This window comes from Pelodiscus sinensis, chromosome 3, assembly GCF_052426305.1.
Source record: "Pelodiscus sinensis isolate ZL-2025 chromosome 3, ASM5242630v1, whole genome shotgun sequence".
In the NCBI taxonomy this organism is placed as follows: Eukaryota; Metazoa; Chordata; order Testudines; family Trionychidae; genus Pelodiscus; species Pelodiscus sinensis.
In genome coordinates this window covers 124,442,328-124,462,500 of record NC_143054.1, presented here as the reverse complement: position 1 = coordinate 124,462,500, position 20,173 = coordinate 124,442,328, and the positions used below count along the sequence as shown (strand labels likewise).

The window sequence follows — 20,173 nt, the reverse complement described above, 5'->3', positions numbered from 1 at the left end:
TTTTGCATTCTAATGACATGTCTTGCCTTCTAAGGTTATGCCACAGCTCCTGACCCACCTGAAGGTTGACAGCCTAGGAGAAAGTATTGACTGGGGAACACTTGTAGTCTACACATGTGCTGAAAACTGTAACCTAGCAAATGGATATATGGAAGAGTTCATCTGGAAACAGGATATTACTACAGATTCTACTTAACTACATATTTTGTAGTTTCTGTATAATGGATTTTACCAATACATGTGTACATTGCAAGAAGGAAAGTGGTAATTGAACTAGTATTTCATAGAGGGACTAGCCCTGGGTTGTATTAACTTTGTGTATATTGTAAATAAATGATAGCTAATGATGTCATGAAAACAGACCCTCTTAAATTCTTTAGTGTCACCGATTTTCAGCTTGGACAGTGAAACCAAGTGGTTGAATGTTTCACCTTTAAGTAATTTTTATTTTCCAATCACACTTAGTGCTCCTAGATTCAGGCTGCACAGTTCATAGTCAGGGCAATTCTGGTGGTGGGAATCTTTCTATTTAAGCTCTGAGGCAGCACTGACCTTCCTAACTTATCTCACTATCTCCAGCTGCAGCACAAAGGGAAGGTTTGGGTAGATGCTGACACTAGCACTTTAACTGAGGGCTGATACTATACTGGAACCAAGTACAGTAGTTTATGAATAGCACTTCTGCAATCTTAACAGGCTCTAGATTTTAAGCAGATGGGGATTACTGGAAAAGCCTGACTTTACCATCACCACTTAAATATTACTGAAGATATGAATTAGAAATTTTGCTTAATTTGATATGCACGAAACACGTATTTTTAAAACCACGCAGAAGAGAAGATAGATAGCTAATGTAAAATATCAAAAAAAGTCACCATTTTGAGAAAATAGGCTAAAAAATCACATGGCAAATGCAGTGCTTTAATACTGGCTTGTTAAGAAATATAAAAAGACTCAAGTATTCAGACATTACATATTTCAACAACATGCACTTACCACATTAACAGCAGCAAAGATCAAGCAGGATTACTTTCTAAAACCTCTGTGGGAAGACCATTGACTTTTTAAAACAGAATTTAATGTATATCTAGAGCTGAAAAAACATGACATTTCCCAAAAAGAGGAATAGATACAGCCAGCCATTTTATTGATAAATTTATTCTGTCCTGCTGAACACTGAAGAGAGGGAATGTCTGGCACCAAAAAATATACAAATGGAAAACAATACCTTTAAAAGCATAACTTGAAGATAGATTATAAAAACATTTATAAAAGCAAGCTAAAATGTATATACAGCAATTGAAGTGGTTTATACATTTGGTGGCATGGTTGCATTTGTCTCAAACCAACTTATGGGTGCCTAAAAGAATTGACATTAAAACTAATCAAAAGATTAAAATATAAATAAAATTTGGAAAAGCTGCTCCAAGGACAGCTTAAAGCAATTCATTGTAACTCAGTAGACATAATCCATACAAATAATACAATTTCCCATGAGTATCAGGGAAGTAGGCACTAACTGGAAAATACTCCGAGTCTTGGTGTCGCACTTTGTAACAAAGTCCATCACTTGTCACTACTGTGCCATACTCAATACCTTTTAAAATGTACCTCTAAAATTTCTTTGAAGTATTTAAAAACTGTTACGTTGTTTTTTTAAATCCCTTTAAAATAGGATATATGTTTTCAAATGCTTCATAAATTTCCGCTCTGACTTTAGCACCTAGAAACAGAAAAATTAGCATATTTTATGAAATATGTAACATTCACAATTAGTTAGTTTTTGATCCAGATACTATATAATCCAGACCACTCCCAGTCTCACTAACACACACTCTGACCTCTTTACCTATTCACTATTGGGATTGCTTCCATTTTTCTGTTTTTGTTTGCTTGCTTCTATTATCACATATTGCATGTGATCAGTGCAATTTCACATGTCCAAGTGTTTGTATAGCTTGACGTTAAATGTTTACATAATGAAATACCTACTTGAAATCTATATTTTATTCAGAAGAAACAGTGTAAATATAAGGATAGTGTTTAACCCATTTTTGCTGTCAGCATGTCTACCACTCAATACACCTCTCTGATTCTGAAAGGTATTAAATCCTGAAATTACACTTAGTGCAGTTCAGCATTCCAAAGAGCATCTTTCTTACTAAAAGTGGTACATGTTCCTGCTAGTGTAGCCTAACCCTAGACTGTTAAGAGCATCAATATTGTTGGCTTGGTTACTCACCAGTTAAAACCACCTTTCCAGACACAAAAATAAGCAGGACAATTCTTGGCTTGATCATTCGGTAGATTAAGCCAGGAAACAACTCTGGCTCATAACTGAAAAGAAAGAGAAAAGGTCAAGCAAAACAAACTAATCTGAAATTGATGTTAGCTGATCAGATTCACTCTTATGTTTAGCAATAGGAAACCTCATCCTTATACCCTCCAAAAAAGTAGAGTTAGGATAGCTGTTTAAAGAACTGGATTTTCCTGGCGTAACTTTTTGCACTAGTAATGAATGCCTCAACACCAGTAATGTCTGAGGCTACGTCTAGACTGCAAGCCTCTTTCAAAAGATTGCAGCAGCAAGTCTACACCAAACCCTGTAGTCTAGACAGACCCTAAGAGTGAAATGTATGCACAAGGAATTAGCTATAAAAAAGTACAAGGATAAAAGTTAGCTTTAATTGCTTATGTCTTGGTTTCTAAACTAGCATTTTAAGTGTCCATGATTTTCCTTGTTAATTCAGATAAAATGACCAACATCTGTTTAAACATGTTTTCCTCTATTTTGGACAAAAACAGATAGGCTAAGTCTAGACTGACATGATTTTCTGGAAATGCTTTAATGGAAAACTTTTCTGTTAAAAGCATTTGCGGAAAAGAGCATCTAGATTGGCACAGACACTTTTCCGCAAAAGCGCTCTTTGCGGAAAAGTGTCTGTGGCCAATCTAGACGCACTTTTCCGCAAAAAAGCCCCGATCGTCATTTTTGTGATCGGGGCTGTTTTGCGCAAAAGGGACTTTTGCCCGAACAGGAGCAGCATAGTATTTCCGCAAAAAGCACTGATTTCTTACAGTAGGAAGTCAGTGCTTTTGCGGAAATTCAAGCGGCCAGTGTAGACAGCTGGCAAGTTTTTCCGGAAAAGCGGCTGATTTTCCGGAAAAACTTGCCAGTCTAGACACAGCCATATAGTAAAGAAAAGGTTTGTGTTTTGTTTAAATTAGCACAGCAATTTTACATGTTACTATTCTTACCATCTTTTCAATACTGAATGTTATGATAAACAGTCTTCTCTGTTTAGTTCATTTGATGTCATTTTGTGCTTGACAACTTTTCTGCGGTTTCACCTGCCTATGCTTCCACGTGCAAGACTGCAAAATTAACTGGCAGGAAGGAGATTCACAAAGATTTAGTAGGGAAGGCATCTGTGATGGACTAAGAGCCCCACACAGATGCGGATACAAATTTTGTATCTGCAAAAATGATCTTTGGATATCTGCATCAACATCTGCAGATGCCCTCCACTATAAAGCGGATATCTGCAAATTTGCAGGGTTCTAGATAGAAAGTTTATATCTGCGTCCATATCTGCAACAATAAGCTGTGAATATTCACATCTATACCTGCCAAGGTGGATAGCCCCAGATTTGCAGGACTCCACAGATTAACATTTGGCTGACAAAACCAGAGTCAAAGGAACACTCTAACCAGTACAGTATAATCTTTTAGATCTCTAGATCAAGTGTACAGCACTCATGAATCATATTAAGCTTTTTATTTACCTGCTAAACTGTTGATGTGTAAGTACCAATCCCTCTAATCTGATAGGAAATTTCACATCACAGCTTCCCACCATGTTCTGAATCTTAAAATCCAAGAATTTTGCTGGAAAGCCCAATTTTTGAACAACTCTGGCATATTTCCTTGCTGCCAATCTGGATTGCTCCTCGCTGAAGGAATAAAAGACATGAGAGAATACACTGAATGTGTCACTGAAGTGACCAGGTTTAAAAGCAAGTGTAGGTAAATGTGGAAGACTTGAAAGGAATGAGGAATATAAAGTTGTACACCAAAATGTGTATACGTTGTCAGCAAATACTAACATTGCTTCTATACTGTTAATATCCTCTCAGAAGCCTCAAAATAATTATTTCCCACTTTGTAATACTTTTATTGTTTCACAAAGACCAAAGTCCTCTTAGTATGCCATCAGAGTCCTGTTCTCCCCTGCCCATCCTTAGTCTGCAAGGCATGGTAAAACCTTTAAAGTGGTTCAGCCTATACACCAGACACAGTATGAAGGGAAATATTTAGATTTTGTATACATATTCTCACAGCAAAATGACTGACCAAATATTTTATCCACTACAATTGTTTAACATAGCACACATTGGACCTGACTGGTCCTGAATGAGGGAGTTTGCCAGACTAGGGGAGGTCAATTCTATCCTTCTGCTGACTACAGATTCTCCCGGGATCCATCAGCAGACCTAGTGGAGCTAGCTCCCTGCTCCGCTGGCTAGTCCCTGCCACCACAGCTCTGCTGTCCTTGGGCCATCATGTTCCACTCACCCTAGGGCTGCCAGGAAACCACTATCCCTGAGCTGCCATGGCTCTCAAGCATCAGCACTGCCACAGCTCTGGGGTGCCAGGGCAGCTGTGGCTCCATTCACTGGGCCTGCTGGACTCCATTATCCAGGGGCCACCATACTTCCCAGATCCGGGGCTGCCAGGGCTTCTGCAGCTTCACTACCCTGGGACCACCAGAGCTGCCATGGATCCGCTCCTCAGGGCTGTTGCTGCAGCCAACCCCATGGCCACCCAGTATCCATGATCCTACTGGACCAGAGTGTCCCAAACAAGAGTGGTTCAATCTGTAGTTGCATCCTGATTGGTTAATAATTAAATCACAGTATTTTACTACCTTGTGCAGCAAAAAGCCACAGGACACATTACTTATCAGAAATATTAAGACTGAGGCTTGTAATCTACAAATAAACATACTAATACAATTCTTCACCATCTAGTGCTCACTACTTTAACCCTCCACACCTCTAAGGCAAATATGATAGTTTTACAAATGGAAATCTGAGACTCTGTTAAATGCCTAAATTAACAAATCAGTGATTAGTCAGTGTAGAAGCAAGACAGGATACTCTGACCAGACTGTATATGGAGCGAGTGTTCCTTGCTTCAGTCATCTACAGGATCCCTTTGGCCAGTGCTCAGAAGCACTGACAAGCTCCAGGAGGAGGAGGAGGAGGGGCCTCTGAACAAGGTAACCTGTGAGAGTCATGATTTGGGATGCATGATGGGAAATCAATGAAAAGTCAAATCACTCTCCTCCACCCAGTCTGACATTTCCCGAGAGACACTAGTGAACACCTACAATTGAGTGTCCTGTAACATTCCATTTTTAAAATGAAGGCTTTTTTTAAATTAAAATAGGTGAAACCATAGAAGTTTCTAAAGCCTGTACCTCATTTGAACTATGGCACATATACCAAAAATCTTGTTCTAACTTAATCAGTTAAGGCAGGTATGTGCAGCCAGCATGCTTGTATGTCAAGATATATCCAATGCAAGTAAACACTCTAATTCAGGATCAGTTGACCTTTCCAGTCTATAGTCTGATTAATGAGAAGTTACAATTATACAAACCTTTTAGCCCCCGTGCACACCATTTTTCCAGAGCTGAATATAAGTGCAGTTGTACGTGGTTCTCTTATTCTCATGATGACAGCAGCAAAACGCTGAAATGCACAACTTGAAACTGTTAGTGATATTATTGGTGTAAGAATTCTACAAAACTTGATTATGCATTTGTAGACAGTATTAATTTAGTATTATATTTTCCACTTACACAGCCTTCCTAATACTAAAAGCTGTCAACTTGAGATTAAAAATTTAAAAAGCAAATGAAAAGTAGCTTTAAATACTATGCCTGACTTCCCTGAAAAAACAGCATGATCATAAAAGCACTTTTTATTAAAATGTTTCTCTTACCGTGTGAAAGACTGATACAAACAAGAGAAGCAATCTTACTATAAAAAGGGAATACATTATATTACTCAGTATGTTACATGCACCAAGTAAACTATGTGGAGGAAAAAAACCCAGGCTTTTTGCAATCTTTCAGTTATACTAACATTGCTTGTAACAACTGATAATTTCCAAACAGAAGTTTGATTTTTGTCCTTTTATACCTTAACACTCTTAGGTACACAGCTATTATAAGAGCCCTGCAATATCTGCAGATTTTTGCAGATACAATTTTTGTATCCAGAATCCTGAAAATGTGCTGATATCTACCTTATATCCAGGGGCATCGACATTCATAGATGTGGATGCAAATGCCAATTTTGCAGCCACACAAGGCTTTAACTATTATATCTTCATTTTACTGATAAATTAAAACAGGGAAATTAAAGGATTGTCCAACCTCAGAATGCTGGTTATAGGTAGAACCCAGAAGCCAAGTTATTGTCAATGGAGGTCAACTGAATTACTCCAAACGTACACCAGTATCATCTTTAGAGCCTGGAACTATGACTAATCTTCATGTACTAGAATTTAGGCCCATATTTGAGTGAACTATCGTTTTAAATTTAGTTTGGATATTAATATGAGAAATAGGCCCAAACATGCTGAGCCTCCTTTCCCCATTCCTACAGGGACATTGCTAGCTGTTCCCCTTCATCAGGGAGTATGGGGAAAGCACACAGTTTGCTTCATTCCTCACTCTGGCTGGGAAGTGCAGGGGGCAGATGACCCTGGACTTGCCCCAGCTCAGGGATATGCATCCCTCCCACAGCTGTACCCACAGCTGGAATGGCCATGAAGAAGCACTTCTCACCTGGTCTCAAGCTGCTGTGGTGAGAGAGGGGTGGCATAGTCCTCTCTCCCCGGAGCAACCTGCATACTGAATCTCTCATCCTCAGCCCCACCCCAGAACAATGATTTAAATTAATCAGCTGATTCAAGTCTGGGAGGGAGGAAGAGAAGTGGGGACTGAGTGTGAATCAGCTAATTCATGGCACACTGAAATTGCTGGTAAGTGTTGGGCTCCTGTTCCCCAGTGCATGAGAGAGGCGGGGGAAGAGGACAAAGAGAGGAGTATGGGCTGCAGGTTGCCCACCACTTTTACTCTTGTGGCCCACTGAGATGAAGTAGGACCACTCATGTGGCCCACACTAGTCTTGGTTGCCCATCGCTGATGTAGGCAGTCTAACTTGCTGGGGATACCAGCATAAATCAACAAGTTGTGCAACCTTAAACATCCCCATTGGAACACAGAGATGCCGGTCTGCCCAAACCCAGATGGCTGTGCATTGGAAGCCTGTAAATCACCACTGTTGGCAGACCATGGACAGCAGGGAAAACAGGTGCAGCTGCCCTGAAATTCACACACCTGTCTTCTTATGGGCTAAACATAGCTCCTAGCATCATGGGATCCTGATAACAAATCTCAGTTGAATATTATGGAACCAAAAAGTGAAGTGAGGCTTGGGAGGAACTGGTTGCTAGCCATGTTAGCAACTGTGATCAAACACTATCGATTCATAAACACTGTAAATGTCAAGAGCCAAAGATCTTTTAAAATTACATAGACCCACAATGCACACACAGAAATCTGACTCCACTATTACACTTGAGGATAGAAATGGTAAAGAAGTGGGGCATAGAGACACAGGAGCCTCTGAGATCAGGAAATAGCTGACTCTCTCTTTAAACAGTTATAGACAGGTCTACACAAGAAACTTTGCCAATCTAGCACTGTTGGTTAGGGGTGTTATTTTGGCCATGTTTCTATACCAGCAAAAGCCCCAGTTTTGACATTGGTATACGAGTATAAAAATGCTTTTTCCAGTACAATTTATTTCACTTCCAGAACAGGGATGTAAGCAACTGGTCTCTGTTGCTTCTGATAGAGGCAGCAAATGGGGGGCGGGGAAGAGAGAGAGAGAGAGAGAGAAGAGCCAGCTTAAAAGCTGGTTCCTCCAAGCACCGTCTCCACAGGTTGCAGGGGAGGCATGGAGGTACTGGAAACTGGGTGTGAGATGGGAATCAGCTGATTCCCAGCTCATGCCCAGTTCCAGAAGCCACGCCTCTACTTTTTAAATGTATTAAGAATCTTCTGCTCTTAATACATTTAAAAATCAGAAGTGCAGTGGAGGGGGGAAGGGGAAGAAGAGATCAGGTGCAAGCCGGAAATCAGCTGTCCTGGCTTGCACTGGGTCCCTCCTGCTGCACTTTAGCCTTTTAAATGTATTAAGAGCCCACAGGCTCTTAATACATTTAAAAAGCAGAGCTGCAGCAGGCTTAGCTCCCAGGCCAGGAGCTAACCCCACTGCGGCTCCCCCACTTAATTGACTAGTCAATGGAAAATCCATCAATTAACCGATTAGTTGATTAAGCTAAATTTAACATCCCTATTCCAGAACCAATATAACCTATTTGCAAGCTCTTTTTTCCCCCTCATATAAACACCTACAATAAGTTTATTTTGACAGCAGAGCTCTGTGAGCAAAATTTTTAAGTGTAGACTATGCTTAAGACTTGTTTCTTTGATGGCTAGTGGAAAGTTTCTTTCACGTTCAATTCTAATACATTTGTCTTACCTTGGGATTGTATTCAGCATTTCGGGCTCGAAGTGCAATAGTTTTTAGGTCAAGTTTGCAACCAAGATTCACAGTGGACACAATATTCCTAAAAACAAGTCAAGAGAAAGTAGTTGGTAAGAATACATTTAATGAAGGGTTCCTGGGATCTCTCTTTTTGAACTGCACATGAATGATACTTAGATTTTGCTATATAAGCAAGTTTAATTGAGCCAGATACATCTGTAGTTTAATGCAACTGACCGTGATGAAGTCAAAGGATTCTTCTTCTTCTAGCACAGAGTGGTAGCAAGGATCAAACTGACATATATTAAAGCCCTCTCAATTTTCCCTAGACATCACAAAGGTTCCCTTCTTTCTCAACAGTTAAATACAAAAGATTTTTGTTTAAATTTAGAGAGCCAAATTGAGTTTGTATCACATTAGGTTATCTGCATGCAAAAATAAGGTTATTTGGAGAAAAAAAATGCCTATGACACTTTTTCTGAGTTGCCATAACAAAATAGAGAATCTAATTAGAGTTTTTTCTTTATTGCTAAGTACAGTGAAAAAGATTTTTAGATCCAGTACCTTGAACTAATTCTATACTTTTCTTCCCTGAACATAAATTCACACTCAACAGTCAACTACATAAGAGCATAAGAAGTAGAAAACAAGAAGAGATATTAGGGACAATTCCATCTATGATTGATTAGAGCCCCCCCCCCCCCCCCATACACACATCAGATTACCAATTTCACACCAGGTTTATTGAACTTTTGAAACTGTTATATCTTTGTTAGCTTTATAATAGTGTAAGATAACAGTAAGCAGCCCAACGTGTATTAGTTATATGTCTAACCAAGATGAGCAAGAAGCCCCACTTCTACTACTGATCTGCCACGTTCAGAGAAGTTTTAAATCATTTAAGTCACTAAATATTTAAAAGGCTCATGGTATGGGAGAGGAGGGAGAGAAAGTGTACTTTGTGTACTTTTATTACACTCACTGCAACTGTGGCACAATCCCAGAGCTCTCAGATGCAGGCGTTGCAGGAGTTATTGGGGTCATAGGAGTCATTGGAGAGGGATAGAGTGGCGTGGTTCCTGGTAAAGGAGCTGTAGTAAGAGTCTGTGAATGGAAGAGCTGTGGCGTTTGACTGGATGTTCCCTGTGTTGCTTGCTGTGATGTGGACTGTTGTGCTGCTTGCTGCTGCCTCTGCTGTTCCTCCAGAATAGACAGGCTGTTGCTGCTTTGGACAGGCTGTGGTGTCAGTCCAGTGCCATAGGGCATCATTGGGCTAAAAATTGGAATTCCAGGAGTCATGGCACCCTAGAGAAGAGAATATAAAGAATAAAGCACAGGTTCAGTTGAACCCATTTAGGTTTTTGAGAAACAAGTGTTGGATTTATGAGTAACAAGAATGGTGGTTTGTACAATGCTGCTCAAGTAATTAAACCATTTTTGCTTGCTGACACAAGGAGCAATGAGCATCCTCATCAGGAACACTTGTATTGATTGTACAGTCAGTGTTGGAAATTATGGGAGAGTAGGGATGTAAAATTCTGGTTAAATCAGTTACCTGGCTAAACGTTAGGTTAACCAACTAAAGTGGGATCCAGCCTGGGGCTTCCAGCTGGCTCCCAGCTCCCACTGGAGCAGCCCCTACCTGGGGAAGACCCAGCTTCCCACAGACAGGGCTGCTTCAGATGCCAGTCCATGGCAGACCCCTGCGAGGTTGGAGCAGCTCCCTTCCAGCAGCAAGCGGGGAGCTGTTCCAATCCCCACCAGTTAGTGATTAACTGGAACCATTAAGGAACACTACTTTCAGGTGATCTTACTGGTTAACCTTTCACATCCCTATAGGACAACTTCTGAAAGGCTGTAACAGTCCATGTAAGCCACAATGTCTACACTGACACTGCATCAATCTAACTACATTAACATTGATTCCACAGCTCTTGGAGGTGGAGTTATTAAATCAACCTAGAAGGGCAGTCACATCAGCACAAGTGAAATTTTAGCACAGACCCTTTAGACCCTTACGTAGTTAGGTTGACAAACTGCCATGCATCAACCTAATTCTGTAATGTAGACCAGGCCTTAGAACAACCCTCACATACATGCCCCCGACTGAGAAGGAGAAAGGCACTCCCCCACCTTGCTCTTGCACACTGGTGCTGGCCCTGAGCCTCGGGGGCTGGATACAGGCGAGCTCGGCCTGAGGTTTCCTACCCCTGCTTAGAAGCTCATTTTACTTCACAGCATTAAGAACTATTTTTATCTTCGTTAAATCATCCAGTCCACTAGCCAGTGAAGGGTTTGGTGCTTGAGAGTATACACCAGAGCTTTGTTTTCCTGAAGACGATGCTAATGTCTAACAGATCTCTTTTTTTTTAAAAGTGAATTTAGTGCTTGTGGAAAATGCCTGCTTAAGGACTCTGTCCTTTTTTTTAAAAAAAATGATACAGCATTATCAGTGATAGCTTCCTCATTTCACCTTACAATTATGCTTCAAGATGTGACCAGGAGAGAATCTCCTGAAATTAAAAGGGAGAGCAGGCTTATGTCAATGTACTGTTCTGTTAGCTGAGCAAAGAAATTAATTGGGGTGCCTGCTGCAATTATGTTTATGGGTAACAAGCATTCCAAATTCAATTATTTCAAATGTTGTCGTCACAGACTTAATCCACAAACTGGAATTTTTTAAATTACTTTAATTGCTTAATTTTCAACTTGAATTTTTTGTGTCCCATTAATAATCTTCTGTTGTAGATAAACAATGCACACTAGAATATATATATTTTACACAGAACAAATTGTACTTCAACATCTGGAAAAAGAAAATGAAATTGCAGTTTAATTTAAAACAAATAAAATAGTAATTTACATGTTTGAGGATAAAATAGTGGCAAATACTAAGATATTACATGTAACTACTTTTTATCCTAGGTCCTGTTATCATATAAAATAGTTCCAAAAGGAACAAATATTAGACTTTGCACTCGCAAACAAGCACATTCACACTGCTAGGTTCTAACCAATCTTTCATATCCATAAACAGACATATTGTTACTCAAGACAGGTTACATACAAGAAAAATCTTTTACAAAGAATAAATGTTAAATAAATAATAAATAAATGTTAAATAATTTGTTTTTACCTGAGGGGAGGCTAACCCCTGGGCATAGGGTGGTAAACTGTTGTTCTGATCCATGATTCCAATTACTTCTTTGGTCAGGATAGAAATAATTCCAATTCAATAAAATCAAATCCACACCCTTGGGTATTTTCCCCTCTCTAGAGCATTCCAGCAATTAGTTTCTCAGCCACTCTTGAAGTGTTGTGAAAACATCTGCTCCAGAAATTCAGTGTAGTAATTCTAAAATACAATCCAACACCTAAAAGGGGGAAAAATAGTGTTTTGATAATCATGTTTAAAAACACATTGATTACATCCAGCTGCCATGTAACATAACAGTTATTAAATATATTTCTTTATACACATTATGCTGCCTTCGTAATGTCACTCCTGCCAAGAACTTATGCATGTGTGTTACTTGACTCAAATGAGCAGGTAGCAGCCCCACAGGCTGGGGGCTGACTAGAGCAGCCCCATCATTCTGCTTAGTCTGTTAACCAGTTAAATCTAAGGTTTAACAGGATTTTACATCCCTACTAGTGTACACTAGAAAGTTTGATTGACCTAGCTACATTACTCAGAAGTGAAAAAATATCACACCTGAGACATACAATTCCCTCTTTCTACACTCATCCCTGATGCGGAAAGCACTAGCTTAATAGGAGAATTCTTCCTTCTACTGCCTACACCTACTGCTCCTCAGAAAAGTGGATTTACTACTGATGGAAAAACCTCTTGCTTTGCTATACTCAGTGTTTGTACTGCTGCTGCTTTGCCACAGTCAGTGTTTGTGCTGCTGCAGCTTTGCCACTGTTGCATTTCTAATGTAAACGTTCGCAGGGCTGAGCCTTTAGTTGTAATGTTAACAAACATTGCAACCAAAACACACAGTGTTTTACTTATGCTATAAACATAATGTAACAAATCTATGTTTGTAAGTTACCTGAGACTTCATTCATATAATATTAAAATTATTCTGTCAATATTTCACTAAAAGGTTACACCTTAGCATTAAAATTAATGAGATACCCAAGTGTGACACACATTTTACCAAGATACTAAAAGTAAATTTGATATTTATAAGTCATCATATATCAAGCAGTGCCTCCAAAACACCACCAGACCAAAATCCTATCAACTGCTCTAGTTCAACAATTGTTTTCAGTTAGTGCCCCAGTACAACTGCAGGTAGAATTGGTCTGACTTTTAAATAGTGGCACCAAAGTATTTCCATATGTTTTAAAAATTATTTCATTAATCTACAGTAACTTTTCTATCTTGAAAACACGGTATTTCTAGTCCTTATGCTTGTATATTTCACTGGTGTTGTGGGGTTGTTCTTGAGGCTTGGGTTGCTTGAAATGATTTAATGGAAAAGCATTCTTAAAATAAGAAAAAAATATCTCCTTTGCCAACTCCAAATAAAAAATAAAGCACAGATATTTCATCAAAGAATTACATATGCCTTCCAGAGGGAAAAAAGATAGGAAAAAAATGGAGTGTTCAACAGGTATGTAAAAAAGTAGTCGACCAGCCAGCCACCCAATAAGCCTAGGCTTATCAGGTAGTTGAGTCAACTACTTGCATCCCCCTCTTGCTGCCTCTGTTTCAGAGGCAGCGGGGGGGGGAGGGGCCTTAAAAGCCGGCTCCCCCCTCAGCACCATCTCCATGGTGCTGCTTGCCCCCTTCCCTGCACTGCTGCCTCTATCAGAAGCAGCAGTGTGGGGGGAGGGGACGCGGCTCTAGCAGGAGCACCTATCCACAAAGGGTCCCAGTTCCCGGATGGGATCCCTCAGACAGGGGCTGCTGGGCCCAGCGTGAGCTGGGACTGAGCAAGCTTGGCTTGCGCCTGGCCCAGGAACTACTCCCAGCTGTGGCTCTGCAGTTTAAATGTAGTGGAAGCCAGGCTGCCTGCACACCTGACTATTACTACATTTAAACTGCAGAGGTAGCTCTCCTCCTGAGCACCTTCCCTTATCGACCAATTGTGTAGTCAATACAAGTTGTATTGACTACCCAATTACCTGCTTCTTAACATCCTTAGTTTTCAAATTAACATATATGAATCTTTTTAATGCACACAGCAATGCTCTGATTTTCAACCACATGGCAGTTAGAAGCTTAAAACAGGATGCCCCTCTGTCAAACACTTCTGGGTAACTTTCAGCTTCCTAAAACAATTGCATTGGGCTGAAATCTCAGACTCATTTAAGTGCGAAGAAAACCTGTTTACTACTTATTTTTGCTCTTTTTTATTACATGCACCAAAGCGGGAACTTGTAGTAACTAGGGAAGTTAAAATGCATTTATTTGTCTGTGTAATTTTCAGCACTTACACATGGGGCAGAGGGGGACAACATAAGAATGGCCATACTGGGTCAGACCAAGGGCCCATCCAGCACAGTATCCTGTTGGCCAACAGTGGCCAATACCAGATGCCCGAGGGAGGGAACATAACAGGTAATCCTCATATGATCACTTTGATGACCCACCTCCAGAGAAACAAATTTCCACCTATTTCCAGATAAACAGAGACTAGGGTCACCATTCCTACCCATCTTGGCTAATAGCCATTGATGAACCTAATCTCCATGAATCAATCTAGCTCTTTTTTGAACCCTGTTAAAGTCCTAGCTTTCACCACATCCTCTGGCAAGGAGGTTCCACAGGTAGACTGTGCGCTGAGTGAAGAAAAACTTCCTTTTGTTTGTTTGTTTTAAACCTGCAGCCTATTGATTTCATTTGGTGACCCCTAGATCTTATATTGTGGGAAGAAGTAAGTAACTTATTTATTCACTTTTCCCACACCAGCTATGATTGTATAGACCTCTATCATATCCCCCCTTAGTCTCCTCTTTCCTAAGATGAAAAGTCTTTTTAATCTCTTTTCATATGGGACATGTTCCAAACCCCTAATCATTTTTGTTGCCCTTTTCTGAACCTTTTCCAATGCCAATATATTTTTTTTAAGATGAGGCAACCACGTGTGTACGTAGTATTCAAGATGTGGGTGTACCATGGTTTTATATAGAGGCAATAAGATATTCTCTATCCCTTTTTTAATGATTCCTAAAATTCTATTTGCTTTGACTGCTGCTGCACACTGAGTGGGTGTTTTCAGAGAACTATCCACGACTCCAAGATCTCTCTCTTGAGTAGTTGTAGCTAAATTAGTCCCCATCATATCGTATGTATAGTTGGGATTATTTTTTCCAATGTGCATTACTTCATATGTCGTCAACATTAAATTTCATTTGCCATTTTGTTGCCCAATCACTTAGTTTAGTGAGAACTTTTTGATGATCTGCATAGCCTGCTTTGGTCTTAACTATCTTGAGCAGTTTGGTATCATCTGCAAATTTTGCCACCTGTTTACCCCTTTCTCCAGATCATTTATAAATAAGTTGAATAGGATTGGTCCCGGGACAGACCCTTGGGGAATCCCACTAGTTAACTCTCTCAACTCAGGAAACTTACCATTTATTTCTATCTTTTGTTTCCTGTCTTGTAACCAGTTATCAATCCATGAAAAGATCTTCCCTCTTATCCCATGACAACTTACTTTACTTAAGAGCCTTTGGTGAAGAACCTTGTCAAAGGCTTTCTGGACATCTAAGTATACTATATCTATTGGATCCCCCTTGTCCACGTTTGTTGACCCCCTCAAAGAACTCTAGCATATTAGTAAAACATGATTTCCCATTACAGAAACCATGTTGACTTTCCCCCAACAAATTATGTTCATCTATGTGCCTGACAATTGTATTCTTTACTATATTTTCAACTAATTTGCCCGGTACTGACTTACAGGTCTGTAATAGCCAGGATCACCCTTTTAAAATATTGACATCACATGAGCTATCTTCTGGTCAGTAGGTACAGATGCTGATTTAAAGGATAGGTTACAAACCACAGTTAATAGTTCTGCAATTTCCCATTTGAGTTCAGAACTCTTGGGTGAATACCCAAGAGGTGCAAGCACTGGCTCACGCCTGCTCTGCTCCCCCGCACTGCTGCTGCCTCTGTGTCAAAGGTGGCAGTGCGGGGAAAAGCAGCTCCATAGGAGCCTGTGCTCATGCCTGCAACCCTGGGAGGTGAAGGAAAGTGGCTGGCATTCGCGGGGGCTCCCACTTCCCTCCCTGCTGCTTCTGATACAGACTCAATTGTTAACTGTGTACAGGCAGTCCCCGACTTACGTCAGATCCGCACTTACGAACGGGGCTCTCTCGCCCCGGAGCTCACAGGCAGCGATCCACCACCTCGACCTCCGGGGCGAGAAAAGCTGCTCCCGGTGCCCCTGGTCTGCTGGAGACAGTCTCCAGCAGACCAGGGGCACCGGGAGCGAAGCCGCAGCAGTGGCGGGTTCCTGCGCTTCTGAGGCTTTGCCAGAGCAAATGCCCAAAGCCTCAGAGGCGCGGGACCGCACCGCGGCTGGGGCTTCGCTCACGGTGCCCCTGGTCTGCTGGAGACGGTCCCCAGCAGACCAGGGGCACCGGGAGCGAAGCCCCAGCCGCGGCGCGGTCCCGCGCCTCTGAGGCTTTGCTCCCCGTGTCCCTGGTCTGCTGGGGGGGGGGGGCGCAGCTAGTGTGCCCCCCCCCCCCAGCAGACCAGGCTTTTGTTGCCGGACCCTGGGGCAAAGAAGCTGGGGCGCTGCCAGTTGGTCCCGCAGCGCCGCTCTGGGCACTACTGGACCAACCCGGCAGCACCCCAGCTGCTCTGCTCCAGGCGTCCCCAAGTCAGCCGCTGCTGAAACTGACCAGCGCTGACTACAGGAAGCCCGAGGCAGAGTTGCTCTGCCCCAGGCTTCCTGGAATCAGCACTGATCAGTTTCAGCGGCAGCTGACTTGGGGACACTTGGGGTTCTTAAGTTGAATCTGTATGTAAGTCAGAACTGGCGGTCAGTTTCAGCAGCGGCTGGATCTGGACGCCAGTTCCGACTTACATACAGATTCAACTTAAGAACAAACCTACGGTCCCTATCTTGTACGTAACCCGGGGACTGCCTGTACTCGGGTACATGTTCACCTCCCTAGTGGTAACATGTAGAGATGTAAAGTAATGGTTAATTGATTAGTCCATAGGGGCGCTTGTACATTTCAAAGGAGGAATGCAGAACGCTGCGTGCAGCCTGGGGCCAGCGGGAAGTCCCGCTGACTCTGGGCTGCACGCAGGTGCCAGGTTTGAAATGTTCAAGAGTCCTCGGGGGCGGGGGGGAGGGGGGAGAGGAGGGAGCTCTTGGGCATTTCAAAGTGGTAGGGCAGCATAGAGCCTGGGATCAATGGGGAACTCAGAACCCCTGCTGATCCCAGGCTTTATGCTACCCTGCCACTTTGAAATGCCATGCAGAGCTGGGATCTCCCCAGCTGACCATGGGTTCAGTGCAGCATGACCCAGGGTTCCGGGGGAAGCTGGGTACTACCCAGCTGATCCTGGGTTCTGGGGAAATGCCGTGCTGTAGTCCCCAGTTGACTCCAGGCTCCACACGCAGCAGCGCAGCACAGCTGAGCTGAGGATCTGCTGTGTAGCTGTCCCTTTGCAGCGGTCAAAGGGGCAGCCCCAAGCAGCAGTGCTGCACAGCTAATCCCGGGTTCAGCTGTGCGGTGTAGCTGCTTTGAAGTACCGTCCACTCTCACCCCCTTTGTTGCCTCTATCTGATAGAGGAAGAAAGTGTGGGGGGGAATCATTTAGTCGTTTTCTTATTGGATAGTCGACTAGTCTTTAACATACCTAGTAACAACACTGAAGCTAAGAATAGGTGATCTTTTATGTGATCACAAAATATATTACCACTACACTTATTCATAAAGCTACCATCCATAAAGTATCCAACACTATGTGTTTTGGCAGGGAGAATTATCCAAGTGAAAAGGACCAAATACAACACTACCCTCCCCCCAACAGATAAACATGCCTCCCATAGCACTGCAACTTTAAAATGACAGAACATTTTCAGAAGTGTAGTCTAAATACCAAGGATTCCTGGGTCTGCATAAGTAGAAAGACTAGATAAAAATCTTGCCACACAGTGTAAGTATGGTCTGTTTTGATTTTAGCTACTTTTGTGCAAGGAACAAATTCCACAAGCAAGGGATTTCTGAGGACACCCTGGCTTCAGCATCACTAAGCTTCCCCCAATACTACTATGCATGATTACTAATAATGTATATGAAACTATAACAAGAGGAGCAATTTAAACATGAATGGAACATATGTATTTGCTGAGAGCCTGAACCAATACAGTACTTCTATAGAAAGAATATCCCACTAACTTCAATGGGAGGTTTGGCTATGTAATAAACTTAGTAATTGCATAGCACTTTTAATTTTCAAAGCACTTAACACTAACCTTTATAACAACCACCTAACAACAAACATACTTATGTTACCCCAAACTTGCAAAACCGTAACAAGACTCAATTTGTCTGCCTTTTCAATATGAGGACGATCATATAAACACCCCAGGATATATTATTTAGCTAACAAATCACTCATTTCTTCAAGCTATGCTATTTGGTGACCCTAATTTTCCAACACTGCACTGCTCCCATTTTGCAGATGGGGGAGGAGACAAGGCAGTTTAGTGACTTGCCCAACATCACACCAAGAGAGTCAGCGTCACGGTGCAAATCAGACCGGCGGTGGCCGGAACACTACGGTGATCAGCTTCCCCAGCTCCCCTGAGCCCTTCAAGGCCCCCCAGCCTCTCTCCAACTCCGCTACGCAAACCGAAAGGCTCAAGAAGGCCTGAGCCCCAGAGAAACGCAGAGAAAGCGCTGCCGCTTCTCTTTGCCGTAGAAGGGGTTTATACGGGGCAGCGCTTCTCCGACAAGCCCCAGACACGTCGCGCTCCGCTCGGGGAACGCGCTTGTGCCGGGGGCCATGAGAGCTCGGCTCCGCGCGGCGCGGCCGGGCAGGCTCCCGGGGCAGCGGGAAGGGGCCGAGCCTGGTCCCGGGCCGCTCCGCACTAGGCGAGGCCGTTGGAGGAGACGCGGCCGCGGGGCAGGGCGGGAGCCGGGTGCGCTGCCCGCGCGGGGCCCGCAGGCGGGAGCAGCCGGGCGAAGGGGCAGGCCCGGGACGGCGAGCGCCAGGCGGCGGCTGCCGGAGCCTGCCCGGGACGGGGAGGGAGACGCGCCCGCAGCCCCGGGAGCGGCGCCAGGACCCCGCTCGCCGGAGCCGCCCCCGGGCCGGGCCCCGCCGCTGCCTCGCGGCCCGGAGGCTCCGCCCGGTTGAGCGGCTCGGTACCTGCCGCTCCAGTTCCCTCCAGGCGCCGCACAGACCCGGCGGTGGCGGCGACCCCACCTGCAGCCCGGCCTCTCCTCCTCCGGCGCGCGCATAACGCGTCACTTCCGCCAGGAACTCCCGCTCTCCCTTTTCCGCAGTGGCCATTTTGAGTGAGGGCAAAGCCAAGAAGCGTGGGGCGGGACGGAGAAGCCAAGCCCAAGGAAAGCGCCGATCAGTGTGTCACGGGCGCGGGCGCCACTGGGGTTGTAGATTGAACCCAGTGCCCACAAATAAAACACAACAACGCGAAAACCATCCGCTGCAGATTCCCACAGCCCCGGGATGCAGCGCAGCCCGCAGCGATTGCAATCCCTGCCCCCACCCCATGCCTGCTTTTCGTCACCAACTTCCACTGCCCTAGAGAGCCAGGCCTGGACAGAGTTGCCACCTCTGAGGAACAAAATAGGGGGCAATGCGGGATGATCTGTAGCCTGTGAAACCGGACAGCTGCCTAGCAGTGTGTCCTGAGCACCCAGCCTACAGATTGCTTGGGGCAGCCACGATCCAGTGAAAAGCTGGACAGAGGGGAGCCAAAGTAATGAGGGGAAGTCACACAATCTCGACTTATGCAGATTTAGTTTCTGGGCGGTTCAAAAGGCAGCCTCCGTGCTATTGTACCTGCTTTAAAGGAGGAGAAAATGATAAAACTCTGTCCTCGATGCCACACGCTGCTCCGCACTAGCCCTCCAGCAAGGCAGCCTGCAGGATGGCGGCCTCTGCTTTTATGCTTCTTTTAAAAATGATCTGCACTGCAAGCAGGCTCCAGTTGCTGCATGTGCTGACCAGTTTTCCAGGACTAGTGCCTTTCTGTAGCAACTCAACACTCCAGATTACTTTTGTTTTCAGTTTAAAAATCATGTAAATGCAGGTTTCATCGGGAGTGTAAATTAATCCAGTTGATGCTGCTTTGGGTGGCTGTTTCTTTCTCTAATCCGACAACTGGCCATGATTTCGTGTAACTGTCTTGAAAGCCTTGGTCGCACGATCCCTTCCAGCTCCCTGCTAAACCCCCTGCTTCCTCTTGGCTTTTACTCCCACACAAACGTTCACTCCTCCCGCCTGCGGGGGGCGCATCCGGCGCCGGGCCAAGCCGAGCGCGGGGCAGACGAGATCGGGCCAAGGTGAGGCTAGAGCGGACGCTGCTGG

At 43.6% G+C, this 20,173-nt stretch overlaps 2 protein-coding genes across 3 annotated transcripts in view; one reads left to right on the top strand and one right to left on the bottom strand.

Annotated features, from left to right (window-relative positions):
• PDCD2 (programmed cell death 2) overlaps window positions 1-358 on the top strand; it is a 7,650-nt gene extending 7,292 nt beyond the window's left edge. Inside the window, exon 6 of the mRNA XM_075924705.2 lies at window positions 35-358. Coding sequence (XP_075780820.1) covers window positions 35-196 — 162 coding nt within the window. The 3' untranslated portion in view covers window positions 197-358. The remainder of the gene's footprint in view (window positions 1-34) is intronic.
• A 767-nt stretch (window positions 359-1,125) lies between these two features.
• Window positions 1,126-20,066, bottom strand: TBP (TATA-box binding protein). 2 transcript variants are annotated; one of them, XM_006121990.5, is made up of 8 exons: window positions 19,646-20,066; window positions 11,768-12,005; window positions 9,614-9,936; window positions 8,626-8,713; window positions 5,666-5,757; window positions 3,787-3,954; window positions 2,243-2,337; window positions 1,126-1,723 (listed from the first exon to the last, which is right to left on the bottom strand). In XM_006121990.5, the coding sequence occupies exons 2-8, from the start codon at window positions 11,819-11,821 to the stop codon at window positions 1,644-1,646; spliced, it is 900 nt and encodes a 299-aa protein (XP_006122052.1). In that variant the 5' UTR covers window positions 11,822-12,005; window positions 19,646-20,066; the 3' UTR covers window positions 1,126-1,643. The 2 variants fall into 2 exon arrangements, with proteins under 2 accessions (XP_006122052.1, XP_006122051.1); XM_006121989.5 differs by lacking the exon at window positions 19,646-20,066 and adding an exon at window positions 18,989-19,140.
• Window positions 20,067-20,173: the final 107 nt, after the last annotated feature.

Bases quoted from the DNA above. Each gene is read 5' to 3' on its own strand.
- TBP (XM_006121990.5), bottom strand. From the start codon at position 11,821: ATGGATCAGAACAACAGTTTACCACCCTATGCCCAGGGGTTAGCCTCC. The intron at 5,758-8,625 runs GTAAGACAAATG...TGTGCATTTCAG, and splicing joins ATGCTGAATACAATCCCAAG to CGTTTTGCTGCTGTCATCAT. The intron at 1,724-2,242 runs GTGAGTAACCAA...TTCTGTTTCTAG, and splicing joins TGGAAAGGTGGTTTTAACTG to GTGCTAAAGTCAGAGCGGAA.